This window comes from Chelonoidis abingdonii, chromosome 22 (genome assembly GCF_003597395.2).
Source record: "Chelonoidis abingdonii isolate Lonesome George chromosome 22, CheloAbing_2.0, whole genome shotgun sequence".
NCBI classification, from domain to species: Eukaryota; Metazoa; Chordata; order Testudines; family Testudinidae; genus Chelonoidis; species Chelonoidis abingdonii.
Genome location: NC_133790.1, coordinates 8,409,054 through 8,424,194, shown reverse-complemented (window position 1 = coordinate 8,424,194; position 15,141 = coordinate 8,409,054). Strand labels below are relative to the sequence as shown.

The window sequence follows — 15,141 nt, the reverse complement described above, 5'->3', positions numbered from 1 at the left end:
TGATGCATTTGCAAACAGCTAAGGGAAGTTTTGAAATCTACATTTTTCTCCCTGGGGTTACACTTGATTTTTAGATTCTCTACAAGTTTAAAGGAGCACAGATCTCCTGAGAGCACCTTTATTTACCAGTAAGTTTGTCTCTCTTCCTCTATGGCTGCATGTAATGAGAGGACATCTGTTGTCAGCCAAAAGGAGATACTTGCGGAAAAAGCATCAGCACTGGGATTAAAAATGCTGGCTCTATTTTGTTTGTACACTGTATAGAAAGACCCTTTTCTTTAAGAGTACCATGCTTGTTTGTTCAATGTAATGCCTGAAGTAGTCTTACATCTTGTTCTGATGTCTGAGCTCTATAGATAACTGAGTGGGCCACGATGTGTAAAACTAGAAGTCCAGGCTATGGTGAATAATATCTTTGTATTGATTCAAGAATAGCAGCTACAGCAGCTGTGTTAGGAAGGCTTCCGAACTGCATTAGGTCACAAGTGAAATGACTCTGGTGATCTCAACTTTATCCTTAACTGACATTAGTCCACAGCACAAAAATAAATTGGCCACAATTGCCAGTATCTGCAGAAGAGAATCCTTAGAACAGCAGAGGGTGTTGCAGGTATGGACGAAGATGCTTTGTGTGGGCCAGGTCATACAGAGCATCTAGCCGAAGTGCTCTCTCATGTTCAGGTTTTTTGAGCACCAGAGTGTATCTCCAAGTTGCATGAATTGTATGATGTGCAGTAAAAGGGCTGAAACTGTCACAGCAAGTCAGCTAAAATAATGTTTCTTCTAGCATAGTTGTAAGGCTTTGAAACCCATATTATCGCTGCCTGTGGTTGGCATTTCTGCATGTGTATTGATGCAGAACCTCTCGGAAGAGAGACATGGACCCTTTTTTAACCAAGTAGAATGCAATGGGGTTTATTTCAAGTCTTCAAATCCTTTTTTTTAAACTTGCAATGCCCTTAAAACTGTAAAATGGATCATTTCTAACCCTATTTCCTAAATCAAATATCCATGGAAAAGCAGTAGTTATTCTATTGTATTATAGAGCACTGTTTGTATTTCTTAACATCCACCTTCATTCTTCACTTCACCATTATGTATGTGCCTGTTTCTTTTACAAACCTGTAACTAGAAAAACAAATGTATTCTCATGCTCTGCATTGCTAGAGATTATAATCCCTTGATGAAGTTACACGAAGGCTACGTGCTGCATCACAGTAGAAATTTGACCTCTCAGCTATGAATATTTTTAAAATGGCATAAAAACCAAATTTTAAGTACTGTACTAATATATCTAACCCAGAAGTACCAGTGAGCAGCTGTCTTGGGTGATGGAGATACAATTCTCTCTCTCCCTCCCTCTAACTACTCCCATGTGTGATAATTCAAAGTAACCCTATGTATCCTGTTTACCTGTCTTTTATGGCATGTCTCTTTTTATTACTCCAGTCTTATCTCTGTGCCTGTACTTTTCTGACCAGGATCTTTACAGCCATAATGCCCATGGTAGCAGCTGGATTGATTCCAGATGATCCCACATTGCAGCCAATAAGAAGACTTGTGTCCCTTGTAGGAATTTTTTTTTAAATGTTTCATACTGTGGTTTTTGTGGGTTCTTGTTTGGTTTGGTTTGGTTTGTTTTTTGCATGACCCTCATGTATTTTAATATAAGCTGCTGGTTGCATTCCCATTGGCTGACTATAGGATCACAAACTCAAAAGCTGCCAATCAGAATGATCAATCAGTACATATTCATTTCAGTATTTAAATACTCAGTCTTGAATATTCTGTTCCATCACTTTTGTCTTACTGTTACCATGCTAAACCAATTTGTCCATTACCCATTAAGAAATTAATTCAATAAGCATTTTAACCAACATCTGTTAATTTTGCTTACTAAATCTGTTTTGTTTTATATCTATCATGACAAGTGCTTTTTAAAAACTGTAATTTTATTGACCTGCTACAAATTAATTCTACAGAATATAATGGCCGATATCTGTGCTAACTTAGTGTTTACTTTACTTATAGGCTGTCATTTACGTGTCTGAGTACATGTCATCTGTGGATTTCGGTCTCCTATTGTGTGCTCCACACTATCCAGATTATACGTACTTAAAACAAGTTCTACAACTATATTCTTGGCTATCAAAAGAGGGCACTGACTACTGCTAATGCAAGTTCTGGTTGAATTTTGATTATTATGGTGGTCATGTGAAGTGACCACTATACCGAAGGCTGCAAAATAGTTTTCATTCTAAATTCCTTCCCTTCCCACACGCAAACTTGTTATCTTTCTAAACATTCAACTTTTGGACTGAGAATTTCCATGCTTTCTTGGCCCAACAATGAACTTTGACCCTTGACACTTAGCATGTAAATACAGCTGTCCTCACTGAAGAGTGTACTTTACTAAAATTGAAAAATGTTAGTTATGAACATTTGAAAATGCAGGAACAAATATGCACAGGGGAAAGCCCTAGTTAGCAGTGCACTTATGCCAGGACAACTTGGAATCTGGCCTTTAAAAACAAAAAAACAACCAACCAAAAACAGATGCAGCATAATGAATTTACAAGCTCTGGGGTGACGGTGGCAGGGTAGTGCTGACATATACTTTCTTAGAACAAACCGGAAATTAAATGCAAGACACTGCAATGTTAAGGCTGCAGACTTAAAATCAAAAAGTTAGGAAATGCAAACATTCAGGTCCCAGCAGCAATGTTAACTTGCTAGAACTGCACCCACAATAGTAGTAGTTTCTATCCTGTACTTAAAAGTAGTTTAATATAGTACTTATGTTGTTGTTTGTATTGCAGTAGAACCTAAGGACTCCATTCCTAGACCAGGACCCCATTGTGCTAGGTACTATACAAACAGAACAAAAAGTCCTAAAAAAGAGCACCATAAAACGGAAGGATATGCAGTGTGGTTAATGCTGAAGATGGTACCTTAACTTTTGCATTTCCCAACAGACATTAATTACATTTTAACATTGCATGGACACCTTTTGCATTTTTTAAATATATGGTTCACTATAATAACAAATTATTTTGCTTAAGCTGGTAAAGTTTCTGCCATAGAAGCAAAGAAAACTAATAACTGATTTTTTTATTTTTTTTTTTATTTTATGTAGTATCAGCTTTGCATTTAATTGTGGTTCACAAGTTTATTAAAATGACTTATCAGTTCATGCACACTATTAACTTAGCACTACACACTCTGGGGGTAAACGATATGCACATTTAATGTGTTAAGACTCTGATCCTGCAAACACTTATATACGTGTTTAGGTGTGTGTGGGAACTGGGCCTAAGGTATTAAAAGTATGCACTTTAAACATTTCTCTAAATTTTTAGTGAGTTCATATACTTAAAAGCATATTGTAGCATTTTCATGCCAAAAAGACACTATGCTAATTTATTTTGTTTATGGCATGAAACTAATACTTTTGTTTTGTTGTTGTAGTGCTTTTTTTTAAATAACCAATACACCCAAACTAAGACTGCACGTGTGTGTAGGTCACGGCATTTAAAGCTTCTTTTGAAGCTTCAGTAACAAAGCAGCTGGAGATGGCAGTGACTTCATCTTGAATAATGTTTGACAAAGGCTCCATCAGGCTTCGCTGCCTTCATTTTGCAGATGCAAACAGTTTTTTGCTCTTTAAGTTTTGTTGCACCATGTATCAGTTATCGCAAGTGTCTCCAAACCACTAGGTCCTAATTTGTCTCTCTCACTTTCTGGAAGGTTTAGTTTCTTCTCTCGTGATAAAAAACGCATGCAGACGACACAGAAAAACGTTCACTTCCAGGATACTTTTGGCGAATGGGCAGATTCAAACAAAGATGACTCCTACACCGAACAAGGCCAAGAGGCCCTTCAGCATCTGTGATTAACACTCCAAGCCGTGTTGCTTACCACAATAGATCTGAATATTCTAGTAACAAGAAGCTTCCATAACCAAATCTGGCAGCTCCTCATTTTTTATCTGCCTGGCACATGTTGACGGTTGTTTCAGACATACTTTTCCAAAGGGATTCCTCAGTGTTTACTTGGTGACTGCTCTCTGAAAACAGAATCCAGGCTCTGTAGTAATGGTCATTTATACTCTCGGATATCAAAGCTTCTAGATAACTGGTTTTGTGCTGAATAACAAGTCTGTTGGACTCTTGCATTAACTACAGTAACACAAGCTTCTTTAAACCAAAAAGCCCCTGTGCCATTATTACAGGTTAAGTTGCATTGTACAATATTGAGTGGTGAAGACTCTGATACCATGTTTGTTAAGGGGGGGAGGGGAATTTTTCTTAGTTCTGTTAATGACACTTTCAAAGAGAGATTTGCAGTGTATACACTATTTCCAGGGCAGGTCCTACCACGGCTGTATCCTGTCAAACTCACAGGTTGCAGATAAACTTCTTGGAACTTCAGCTGATAAAAATACAGAAACTGGAACAGCTGTGAGGGACTGTGATTGTATATTTCTCCTTGTCGTTTATAGTGCCTAAAGCATGTAGATACTGATGTACAAGGTGAGTGTGCCTTGCCTTTTGCTCTGAGTTATGCAGTATTAACAGAAAATGAATTGCTCCCATGCAGGAATTCTAAAAACTCTGCATTTGTTTTCTTCTTTGTACCATGCCCTTTTCCCTCCACCCCTCCTCTCTATGTGTAGCGGCAGACCTGTGCTGTACAGGAAATAGATCACTTTCCCACAAAAGGCTTTAAACAAAGCCCCAGGCAGCACTTATACAAGTTCTTATTCTCTATCTGAAAACCATTTTAACACAAGTATAGTGGAGGTTTTAAGTCAGCTAATTCCTTTGTTCTGTGCAGAGACACTCTCAACCCCCAATCTCACCTCCAGCTCTCCCCAAACTTCTATTGGGACTGTAGGGACAACAGACTCTAAAACCCCAATCATGCAGGCTGTTCCCTAAGCTAACACATGTTATACTCCAGGGGTGCTCTGTATGGACCCCTGGGTTACATGCAACAGCTTGAAGCAGTGGGGCCTAACTCTATAATGAAAATCCCAGCTCTGTACATGGGTGATCTGTGGGAAGGTCTGATCTGAAACTCAGTTGGTGATATAAGCCTATCCCTAACTGAACTGTATTTGACCAACTGAGTAGTGGCCATAAACACCCACTAGCAAATTCATCTGTAAGACAGTTGTTACTGGAATGGGTGCCTACCCAGACCACATTGAGCCACACTCCCTGAGAGACATGCTACCCAAACTGTGCTACACGTTATCCCCCTAATGTGAGAGAGGCCTTGTCCATTATGTTGAAGCAGAGAGAGGGCTGTTCTTTGTTACAATGGCATTTAAGCCATTTTATTGCCTCAGCTGTACTATACAGAGTCATACCACTGCACAGTTCTGCCAGGGGTGAGATGTATCTGCATATATTTGCTTATTGGCTTGTCTCGTCTAGAGTAACATTCTTTAAAAAAAAAAATCCTAGCAGTACCTGTAGCTACTGCTTCCATTTTAACAGCATAGTGGTTAGACTTGCTTGGACAGGACACCATGCTAAACTATGACAGCAATCCACACTCTGTGTATACTAAAGCTCCCAGTGTTGCTGCTGCTGGATCTGAACCAGTGAGGAAACTTGTAAGCAGAAAATAAGCTTTAGAGAGTTTGTCAAAGACTCTTGCCCAGTGGGACTACAAATTTGTCTCCTGAACTTACAGGTTGGTTTAATACTACTGTTTTTAAATTTATGGAGATATCCTATCTCCTAAACTGGAAGGGACCTTGGGTCATTGATTCCAGCCCCCTACCTTCACTAGCAGGACCAAGTACTGATTTTTGCCCCAGATCCCTAAGTGGCCCCAGCAAGGGCTGAACTCATAACCCTGGGTTTAACAGGCCAATGCTCAAACCACTGAACTATCCCTCCCCCTCTAAGTACAGGCCAGGGACCCTCCACTAGAACCCATCTATAATTCAGCAGGGCTGGAAAACCTGTTGCATCATGGTTCAAATGCTCTTCTGTTTTGTAGTCTAAATGGGAGTGAACTGTACTATGACCTTGGGCCCTTTCCACTCTACAGGATAACGTCAAGGTTCCCCACATTGTTCCCTGCAAGGGTTGGGCTTTTCAGTTAGGGGCCTACGTGCACTCACCGCAGAAACCGCTTACAGACGGAAGTCTGTTAACAGTTCTAAATGAGGCCAAAGCCAGGTCTACTCTGCAACCTTGTAGCCATATAACGACGTCACTCAGGAGTGTTAAAAATCCACACTGCTGCGTAATGCAGTTGTAGCAACCTAACTCCCTGTGTAGACAGCGCTATGTCAACAGCAGGGCTTCTCCTGTGGACATAGCTGCTGCCTCTCTGCCAATGGGAGAAGCTCTCCTGTCGGTGTTGTAGTATCTTCACCGAAGTGCTGCAGCAATGCAGCGTTTTAAGTGTAAACCTACCCTGATATTGCACATTCCCGCCATGTCACATCAACTACACGGTTCCTTAGGAACCCCTCAGATTAGTTCTGTAATACAACTCCAATAACGGGTTGGTTGGTTATTCTTTAGCTTGTAACACTATGCCCACACTGCAGCTGGGACCAAGCCTCCTAGCCCTGGTAGATGTTCTTATGACTTGTGCTGGCAGGGCTCAACCTAGTGCACTAAAAACAGCAGGGTGGCTTGTGTTACTTGGACAGCAGCTCTGACATTCAAGCAAAGCCCACCCCAGCTGCTGGGTATGAGCTGGAGTGACTAGCCCAAGTCTCCACTGGAACGGCAATGCCCATGCTGCTATTTTTAGCACTCTAGCGCAAGCCCCACTAGCATGAATCTGTCTGTCTGGGTTGGCAGGCTCACTGCCAAAGGCAGAGGGGGCTGATACTTGAAACACATCCATATTTGAAATCCTGATAGCACTGTCCAACACTAGAATTTTATGAAGGGAGTGCTATGAAAACAGAACCAGATTTAGACACACATAACTTGTGACCTATATTTCTCATCTTTTAAGAGAAGCCACGCCTATAGAAAGTATCTCCACTACCTATTTAAAACGTGGACTGGACACACACTTTGCTTATGCATAGGCCCTTACACAAATATGGGAACAATAATACTTTCCCAAGTTTCTAAGATAAGTTGGGAAAATGTAAATGAAACCATGAAGGTACTGCTATTGTATGATGCATTTAAGACGTATGAAATCTGGATAATGACCCTTTAATATGTTACTCTCTATCATACTTTTGTTCCTCAACTTCAGAAGGAAAAAAAAGCAGCTTTTAAACTGCTGGGAGTTCCCCCTAGTAGGGAAGTGCCATAGGCTGGAGGCAGCACTTGCACAAGTTATTTTGGACAATTACGGTGATAACACATCAGACCATTGCTGCTCTTTATAAACCAAGTTTGTACTGTCTCCTGCTGTGAAATTCACTGTGATGTTCCTGTAAATCCTCTTTATAGCACAGTTTGTCTGGCACTTTAACAACACTACAGCAATATTAAGCAGTGCAAAAATGTAGTAGGCTTACAAACTGAATCAGCAAACCATTTTCAAAACTGATTAAGAGCTGTGACCTGGGACAATAGCAATACATAAACTAATACTTAACCCAGTATCTAAGTGCTTATCTTAAAGAGGAAGTTTCTAGCTCTGTGTGTCAAGCTCGCCCCACAGAGTGGACACCACTGCACTATTGTTGGGACAAAGCTGCAGCCCATCTAAAACAATGGCACTAAGCATTTGGAATGTCCCTCATTCATCTCTGTGGGCTGCTACCTTGGAATTCTAATTACTACTAAAATGTAACATTAACCAATTCACTCCTGACTCCACAAACAGTAAGAACATAAGACTGGCAATAGCAATTCAGACCAATGGTCCATCTAGCCCAGTATCCAGTCTTCCAACAGGGGCCAATGACAGATGCTTCAGAGGGAATGAACAGAACAGGGCAATTTATCAAGTGATCCATCCCCCGTTGACCAGTCCCAGCTTCTGGCAGTCAGACGTTTAGGGACAGCCAGAGATGGGGTTGCATCCCTGACTATCTTGAATAAGAGCCATTGATAGGTCTATCCTCCGTGAACTTATCTAATTCTTTTTTGAACCCTGTTATACTTTTGGCAGTTAAAACATCCCATGACAACGAGTTCTATATGTTGACTGCATTGAGTGAAGAACTACTTCCTTGTTTGTTTTAAACCTACTAATTTCATTGGGTGACCTCTGGTTCTTGTGTTATGTGCAGGAGTACACAACCCTTCCTTATTCACTTTCTACATCATTCCGGATTTTACAGACCTCATATCATGTCCCTACTTAGTCATCTCTTTTCTAAGATGAACAGCCCCCGTGTTTTTAATCTCTCTTCATGTGGAAGCTGTTCCATACCCCTAATCATTTTTGTTGCCCTTTTCTGTACTTTTTTCAACTCTACTTATCTTTTTTAGGGATGGGACAACCAGAACTGCACATGGCATTTAAGGTATGGGTGTACCATGGATTTCTATAGTGGCATTATGATCTCTTTTGGTCTTATCTATGCCTTTCCTAATGGTTCTTAACTTTCTGGTTTTGATCACCACTGCTCACTGAGTGGATGTTTTCAGAGAACTATCCATGATGACTCCAAGAACTCTTTCTTGGGTAATAACAGCTAATTTAGACCGCGTTAGATTATGTGTATTACTTTGCATTTATTAACATTTAATTTCATCTGCCATTTTATTTCCCAGTGACCCAATTTAGTGAGAGCCCTTTGTAACTCTTTGCAGGCAGTTTTGGACTTCACTATTTTGAATAATTTTATATAATCTGCAAACTTTTCCACCTCACTGATTACCCCCTTTTCCAGATCATTTATGAAAATGATGAACAGCACTGGTCCCAGTACAGACCCTTGAGGGACCACACTATTTACCCCTCTCCCTCCCGAAAACTGGCCATTTATTCCTACCTTTTGTTTCCTATCTTTTAACCTGTTAGTGATCCATGAAAGGACCTCCACTCTTTTCCCATGACTGCTTACTTTGCTTAAGACCGACCCTCTGGTGTGGGACCTGATCAAAGGCCTTCTGAAAGTCCAAATATATTATATCAACTAGATCACCCTGGTACACATGCTTGTAGACCACCCAAAGAATTCTAATAGACTGGTGAGCCATGATTTCCTTTTACTAAGGCAGCGTGGACTCTTCCTCAACATATTGTGTTATCTACGTGTGATAATTCTGTTCTTTGCTATTGTTTCAACCAGTTTGCCTGATACTGAAGTTTAGCTTACTGGCCTACAATTTCCAGGATCACCTCTGGAGCCTTTTTTAAAAATCAGTGTCACGTTACCTATCTGCCAGTCATCTGGCACAAAATCTGATTTAAGCGATAGGTTACATACCACACTGCAACACTTGGGTGAATACCATCTAGTCCTGGTGATTTATTACTGTTTAACTTATCAACTTGTTCCAAAACCTCTGACACCTCAATCTGAGATGGTTCCTCACATTTGTCACCTAACGATAATGGCTCAGCTGTGGAATCTTCCTTACATCCTCTGTAGTGCAGACTGATACAAAGAATTAATTTAGTTTCTCCACAACAGCCTTGTCTTAAGTGCTCCGTTAGCACCTCAGTCCTACAGTGGCCCCACTGATTGTTTGGCAGGCTTCCTGCTCCTCAGGCTTTCAGCTAATGCCTTCAGATGGAGAGCAGTCATCTGAAAGGATGTTACTGGGGGAAGAGCTCCTCATTTGGAATAGGCAGAGAGTTGAATATCTACCATGTAGCTTCTTGACAGATTCAAGTAAATGCTCTTCTTTTAAAAGCCAGGTAAGAGGCACAGCAGTCTTGTATTCACTGTGCAGAATCTTTGAGGTTTCTTTGGTCTAACAGTAAATCTCTTCAATAATCTAATAAATATTTCTGATGGACTTTGCTGTGTGAGTGTCATAGGTTATCTGGTGTTGAAATACAGTGTGTAATGCGATCCTGAGTGGGTTCTACTCATTTGGCACATTGCTGAGGGGTTTATCTTTTCTTTACACATTCACAAAGCTTGTACTGCTCCTCATGCAAACAAAGTCTCCTTGAACTAAACTGAGAGGCTGGCAGATCATTAGAGGGAAAGCCTGGAGGGGAAATAGTGCAGATTTGAAGGGGAAGCCACTATAGCAGATTTCTATTGTTCCTGCCTCTAAAACAAACTTTCACCACTGAAATAAGGATTTGGAGATAATGGATCAGATGCTGGACTCCACTACAGTTCAAACCCTCCCCCCTCCCGGCTTCTCACTGTGCAGGAAAATCCTTGGCTGATGCAGAAGCAGAGTAGAAGCTCCTGTGTCACTCCTATTCTGGCCGTTGGCTGGGTGTCCCTGAGCCACGCCAATCCCCAGCTGCCAGAATGGCCCTTGGAGCCCTGGACAGCTAGGCGTAAATTAGGACCCCTACGCTGCCCTAATTTACAGTAGGGCACGATTCTCAAACTTCATTCTATCGTGACCCCTTCTGACAACAAAAATTACTACATGACCCCCCGGAGGGGGGGAGAGGGCCTGAGCCCCTCCACCCTGGGCTGAAGCCCTCAAGTTTCGGTTTCAGCCTTGGGTGGTGGGGCTCGGGCTTTGGCTTCAGCAAGGCTAACACTGGCCCTGGTGACCCCATTACATGGGGTCGCAACCCACTCTGGGGTCCCGACTCTCGACCCACAGTTTGAGAACTAGCCTCAAGACTGAGTAGTAAGCACAGAGAGATCTAGGCCGGAGTATAAACATGAATATGCTGAGCTCGCTAGAAGCAAAACTACACAGGTTCTAGCACAAAACGCTTTATCTACCCTACACTTTTAACAGAGGTGGGGCAGTCAGTTACACTTAACAGTTGCAGTGCACCCAGCAACCATTCTCATCCCCAGAAGCAGATGAAAATCCTGGACGGGCTGGGCTTTACTCGTTAGGGGACCATGATTCGGTTCCATCTCCATTACAACTTTTAACCATGTTATAGCCAGCTCAGCTGTCAAGGGAGACGGACTGACCCAGAAAAGCATTTTGTTGCTTTGCAAAATAGTTGGGGTGGGCGTAACCTCAGAGTTGTGCTCTCTAGGCAAGAAAGAGCAAGTGAGGTGCAAAGGGAGCAGGAGACAAGGAGGGACAATAACAAAATTACAAACTACATCATTCTTGCACCCATATGGGAGCAGCAACCAACAGCAGCTGTGGTGGTACAAAGGGTTACATGGCTGTTGCATTACATTGCATAACTGTCCCAATGGCTGGTCCAGGGACATCATTCTGAAAGCTAGAGCAGGAGTTTCAAAACAAAGGAATACACAGATGAAAGTCCGGTCACTTTGCTTTGATTGGGAGCTCTCCATAGACTTTATTGAGATGTGCTATAGCTGCAACAGCAGCTGGAAATTAACCTGAGAAGTCATGTGACCTGCAATCTGCCCTCATGTATCTCTATGTCTACAACATACAAGTTCTGCTAGTTAAAGGGGAGGACTGAATGAAGCAGAGAAGCAGCTCTCCATTAAAAGAAAGATAACTAAGGCATGTTTCCCCATTGCACCCAACGTCAGTCAAAAACACTATTTCTAAACGTTATGTCTATCCCCATCTCTCTCAAGCAGCTGAATCATTCCCTATTCATTTTATATTGTGTGAAAAATTTGCAAAGACCAAAGATGATGGTTTTACAGATATTTCTTCAATAGGTGACTTCATCAGTCTGTCATATGAGCACATGGCATATATAGGAAATATTTAAGGACCGGGCTCTCTCATATACAAAGAAGCCATTCTCTGAATAGCCAAGAAGCCTGGGCACACATTTCATTTTACATCCCACTGAATTAGGTATGAATACAGGCACATCTGTAAGTCTGGTGTTCCTTACAGAATGCCAACAAGTATCGTGTGGTTAAAATTTTTTTTGAACATTTCATTTTTATTTTCATAGGTACATACAACTTGTACATTCCACTGGGTCTCCCCGCAGCAAAGTATAATAGAGAACCCACAGCAAACAGTGATTACTGGTTCCTTAATGTTCTTAGAAATGGAACTACATAGAGCCCAATACCATCAGATGCAGTAAATGCAATACTCTGTGCTTTCCAATGCTTTCGTTATTTCCCAGATCCTGCTACCCCTCCACCCCGCTCTATAAAACACATTAGTGAGACTTTGCGTAAAGAAAACCTCTGAAGAGCAAGAAATAAAATAATTGGATGTGTCCTAAGATCTGCCTTCTAACACTTTTGCTGTGAATGCCCAGTTCTGGCTCTCCTCTTTTTCCTGTAGGACTCCTGTCAATATCTGGAAGTCTGGGACTACGATACCAATGCCAGCTGCAGCTCTCTCAGTTCCAAGCTGCATGAGCTGGGGAGGGCTATGCTGAATCTAACGCAGTATAAGGGCCCAGCTATAGAGGTAAACTACTGAGTAAGGGGGATCATGTCATAACAGAACTGGGGCTCTCTCCTGTTTATAAGAGATGTTGTCCTTGCCTGTATAATTGAACCATGTTAGGGAATCCTGCTACAGTCCTGCCTCCGGAAGGAAAGGAGGCAGTCACCACATAGTTAGAATACACCCACAGGAAGATTTGCTTGCACACAAAGAATATTTTAAATTTAAGAAGGTGGGGGTGGGGAATCAAACCAAAGAAAGGGCAAATACCACATAATACATGAGACAGAGAACAAAAGCTCTGTAAATAAGAGATCCACAACTCAGCACAGGTACAGGTTACTGCAGGAGTTATTGTCCCCTCTTTCTGGCAAAACCACCATAGAAATTACCTGAAGGACAATAAACCAGAGACAATGGGTCAGCTGCTCGGCTGGTGCAGCTTTGCTGAAGACAGTGGCTCTATCCAACTTTACACCTGCTCAGGATCTAGTTCCAGGAGATTAGCAGGGCTCGTTGCAGGTTAGAAGCACGCAGCAAAGCCACGGGTTGAATCTGTTCCTATAGCTTTCTTAAGCCAGAGGCGGGCCCAGGCCTGGATTAGAACCTGACCACAGTTCAGGGTTGTATGAATCAGTACGTTTTGGAGGGGTCTGGCTGTAAACTTCCCCACAGTTCATGGATGTTCATCTTATCTGTAATAAAGGCACTTTCTTCTACCGATGTTTGTCATCATCTCTCTGCTTCTTAGGGTCTCTCTCCCTGCTCCGGTCTCTTTCCCTGTCTTTTCTCTCTCTGTCCTTCCTGTCTCTTCCTCTGCTCCTTTCCTCTTTGGAATCCCGCTCTCTCTCCCGGTTGCTTTCACCCCAAGCCCACGATCTCTCCCTTTCCAGCCATCTCTTATCTCGGTTCCTTTCGGGGTCTCGGTCCCTCGCTCTCCAGTCCCTCGCTCCCTCACGAGACCAGCTCCTTTCTCTTTTCTCCACTGGCCCCTCTCCATAGAAGTCGCTTTTCATAGTTGGCAAATTGATGGGCTTTCGGAAAGGCCTGTCCCGCCCTCCAAACCGCAACTGCCCGGATTCCTTCTTGCCTCCAAAACCACCTCCAAGTCTCCGAGGGATCCATCCTTTGAGGGTCCTTTCCAGCTCAAAGTCCACAAATATCTCATGCTGGTCAATAACCAGCCTGTTGGCATCTCTATGGGCTTTCAAGAGAGCTCGTTCCTCTTTGTACTCTATAAACGCATAGCCCTTGGAAAAACCCGTGACCAAGTCTCTAACCAGACGAATCTTCCTAATGTCTCCATACCTGGAAAAGGCTTCCTTCAGCTTCTCCTCTGTGGTTTGTAAATTCAGTCTTGCTACAAACAGAGTGAGGTGGGGATCTCCCGTAACCCCCTTATTGGGTACGTACCGTGCCAACATGGCCCTCCATATGGCACGGTCATGGGGTTCTTCATCTGTGCCATCAATGCTCCCTGCTTTAAGGGGGTCATACTCTTTCGCTATGGGCGCCCACTCATTCATTTTCTAGAGGGAACACAAACATTAAACACACTCCAGCATCATTGCTAACATTCTGTATAAATGTTCACCACTACAGGTGAATTGGAAGATGCAGTTCATGAGGATACTTGGCATTTTCCTATAGCACTTTCCATCCCAGGATCTCAGAGCACTTTACAAACATGAATGAACATACAACACTCCACCGCAAGCTGATTCCCATTTTACAGCTGGGAAAACTAGGACACAGAGAGTTCATTTCTTAGCACAGATTTATCTGCCAGCACTCCTTCTGGATAGGCCGTGAGGGACACAGAAAACCCTAGACATCCTGCATCCCCGCTAAAAAAAAAAATTAGACTTTGCAGAACTGACAAAGAATCCCTTATAAGATTAATTAAAACAAACTCCATTGGAATCCTCTTTTCAGCTAGACTTCTCCAAGCTCCGGCCCCTTGTGGAAAGTGATTTACTCACTATGGAGGTGGGGAGCATTTGCTTCCTGGTGTGGAAGGAAGTGTTGCATTACCTGGATGTATTTTAGGGGAACATCCTCGCGATGCTCTGGTATTGGGTGTTTTTAACCGAGTGTAAAAACGGGCCGGATGCCTCCCACAGGCCGCTCAGTGGGGGGTGGGAGCCCACAGGCCACGTGCTTCTGAGCCCATCTCAGCCCCCAGCTGGGCTTTGCAGCCTTCGCCCCTTTGCCTGCGGCAGCGTGCACAACCCAGCAGCCAGCTCGGCTCCTTCCTGGCTTTCCCCTCGGGGTCCCGCGCTCCCAAGAACCCGGGGGACGCTGAACCCCCTCCCGCCAGGGTCCCCGAAATTAGTCACCACAGCCCAGGCCTAGCACACTCCCCCCGCAAGCTCTTGGGCTGAACCTCCCCTAACTGCCCACCCGCAGCCCCTCTCTCCAGCCACCCGGGGCGGCCACAGAAACCCCTGACAGCCGCTTACTGCAGGGGCCGGGCCTGGGGACAGTGAGCCCCACCCCGCCATGTCCCCGGCCGCTCACCGCCTCTCCTCCGCCGCGGCCCGGGCGCGCTTCTCCCCGCCCACCGGCTGCTGCCCCGGCTTCCCGTCGGCAGGGGACGATTCGTGCGCGCAACGCCACAGGCGCCTCCGCGCAGCAAAACCCCGCGCGGGGAGGGGAGAATTGTGCAAAGCGCAGCTGCGCGGCCGGGGGCGGGAGCTGTGCGAGGGCATGTGGCGCTCCAGAAAGGCGGATGCGTTTGCCT

At 43.6% G+C, this 15,141-nt stretch overlaps 2 protein-coding genes across 5 annotated transcripts in view; one reads left to right on the top strand and one right to left on the bottom strand.

Moving 5' to 3' along the window:
• The window catches only part of RILPL1 (Rab interacting lysosomal protein like 1), a 40,315-nt gene extending 30,401 nt beyond the window's left edge, over positions 1-9,914 (top strand). The window contains exons 7-9 of one of the 4 annotated variants that reach the window (XM_032800596.2): positions 1,482-1,569; positions 2,820-2,865; positions 3,748-3,834. In XM_032800596.2, the coding sequence (XP_032656487.1) occupies positions 1,482-1,569; positions 2,820-2,822 (91 nt within the window). In that variant the 3' untranslated portion in view covers positions 2,823-2,865; positions 3,748-3,834. Of the gene's footprint in view, positions 1-1,481; positions 1,570-2,819; positions 2,866-3,747 lie in introns of all 4 variants that reach the window. The other 3 variants (XM_032800595.2, XM_032800597.2, XM_032800594.2) reach the window with 3 other exon arrangements.
• A 1,993-nt stretch (positions 9,915-11,907) lies between these two features.
• Positions 11,908-15,005, bottom strand: SNRNP35 (small nuclear ribonucleoprotein U11/U12 subunit 35). The gene is made up of 2 exons (XM_032800525.2): positions 14,919-15,005; positions 11,908-13,927 (listed from the first exon to the last, which is right to left on the bottom strand). Exon 2 carries the CDS (start codon positions 13,922-13,924, stop codon positions 13,115-13,117), a length of 810 nt encoding a protein of 269 aa, XP_032656416.1. The 5' UTR covers positions 13,925-13,927; positions 14,919-15,005; the 3' UTR covers positions 11,908-13,114.
• Between the last annotated feature and the right edge of the window lie 136 nt (positions 15,006-15,141).

Coding starts and splice junctions, on each gene's coding strand:
- SNRNP35 (XM_032800525.2), bottom strand. CDS start 13,924: ATGAATGAGTGGGCGCCCATAGCGAAAGAGTATGACCCCCTTAAAGCA.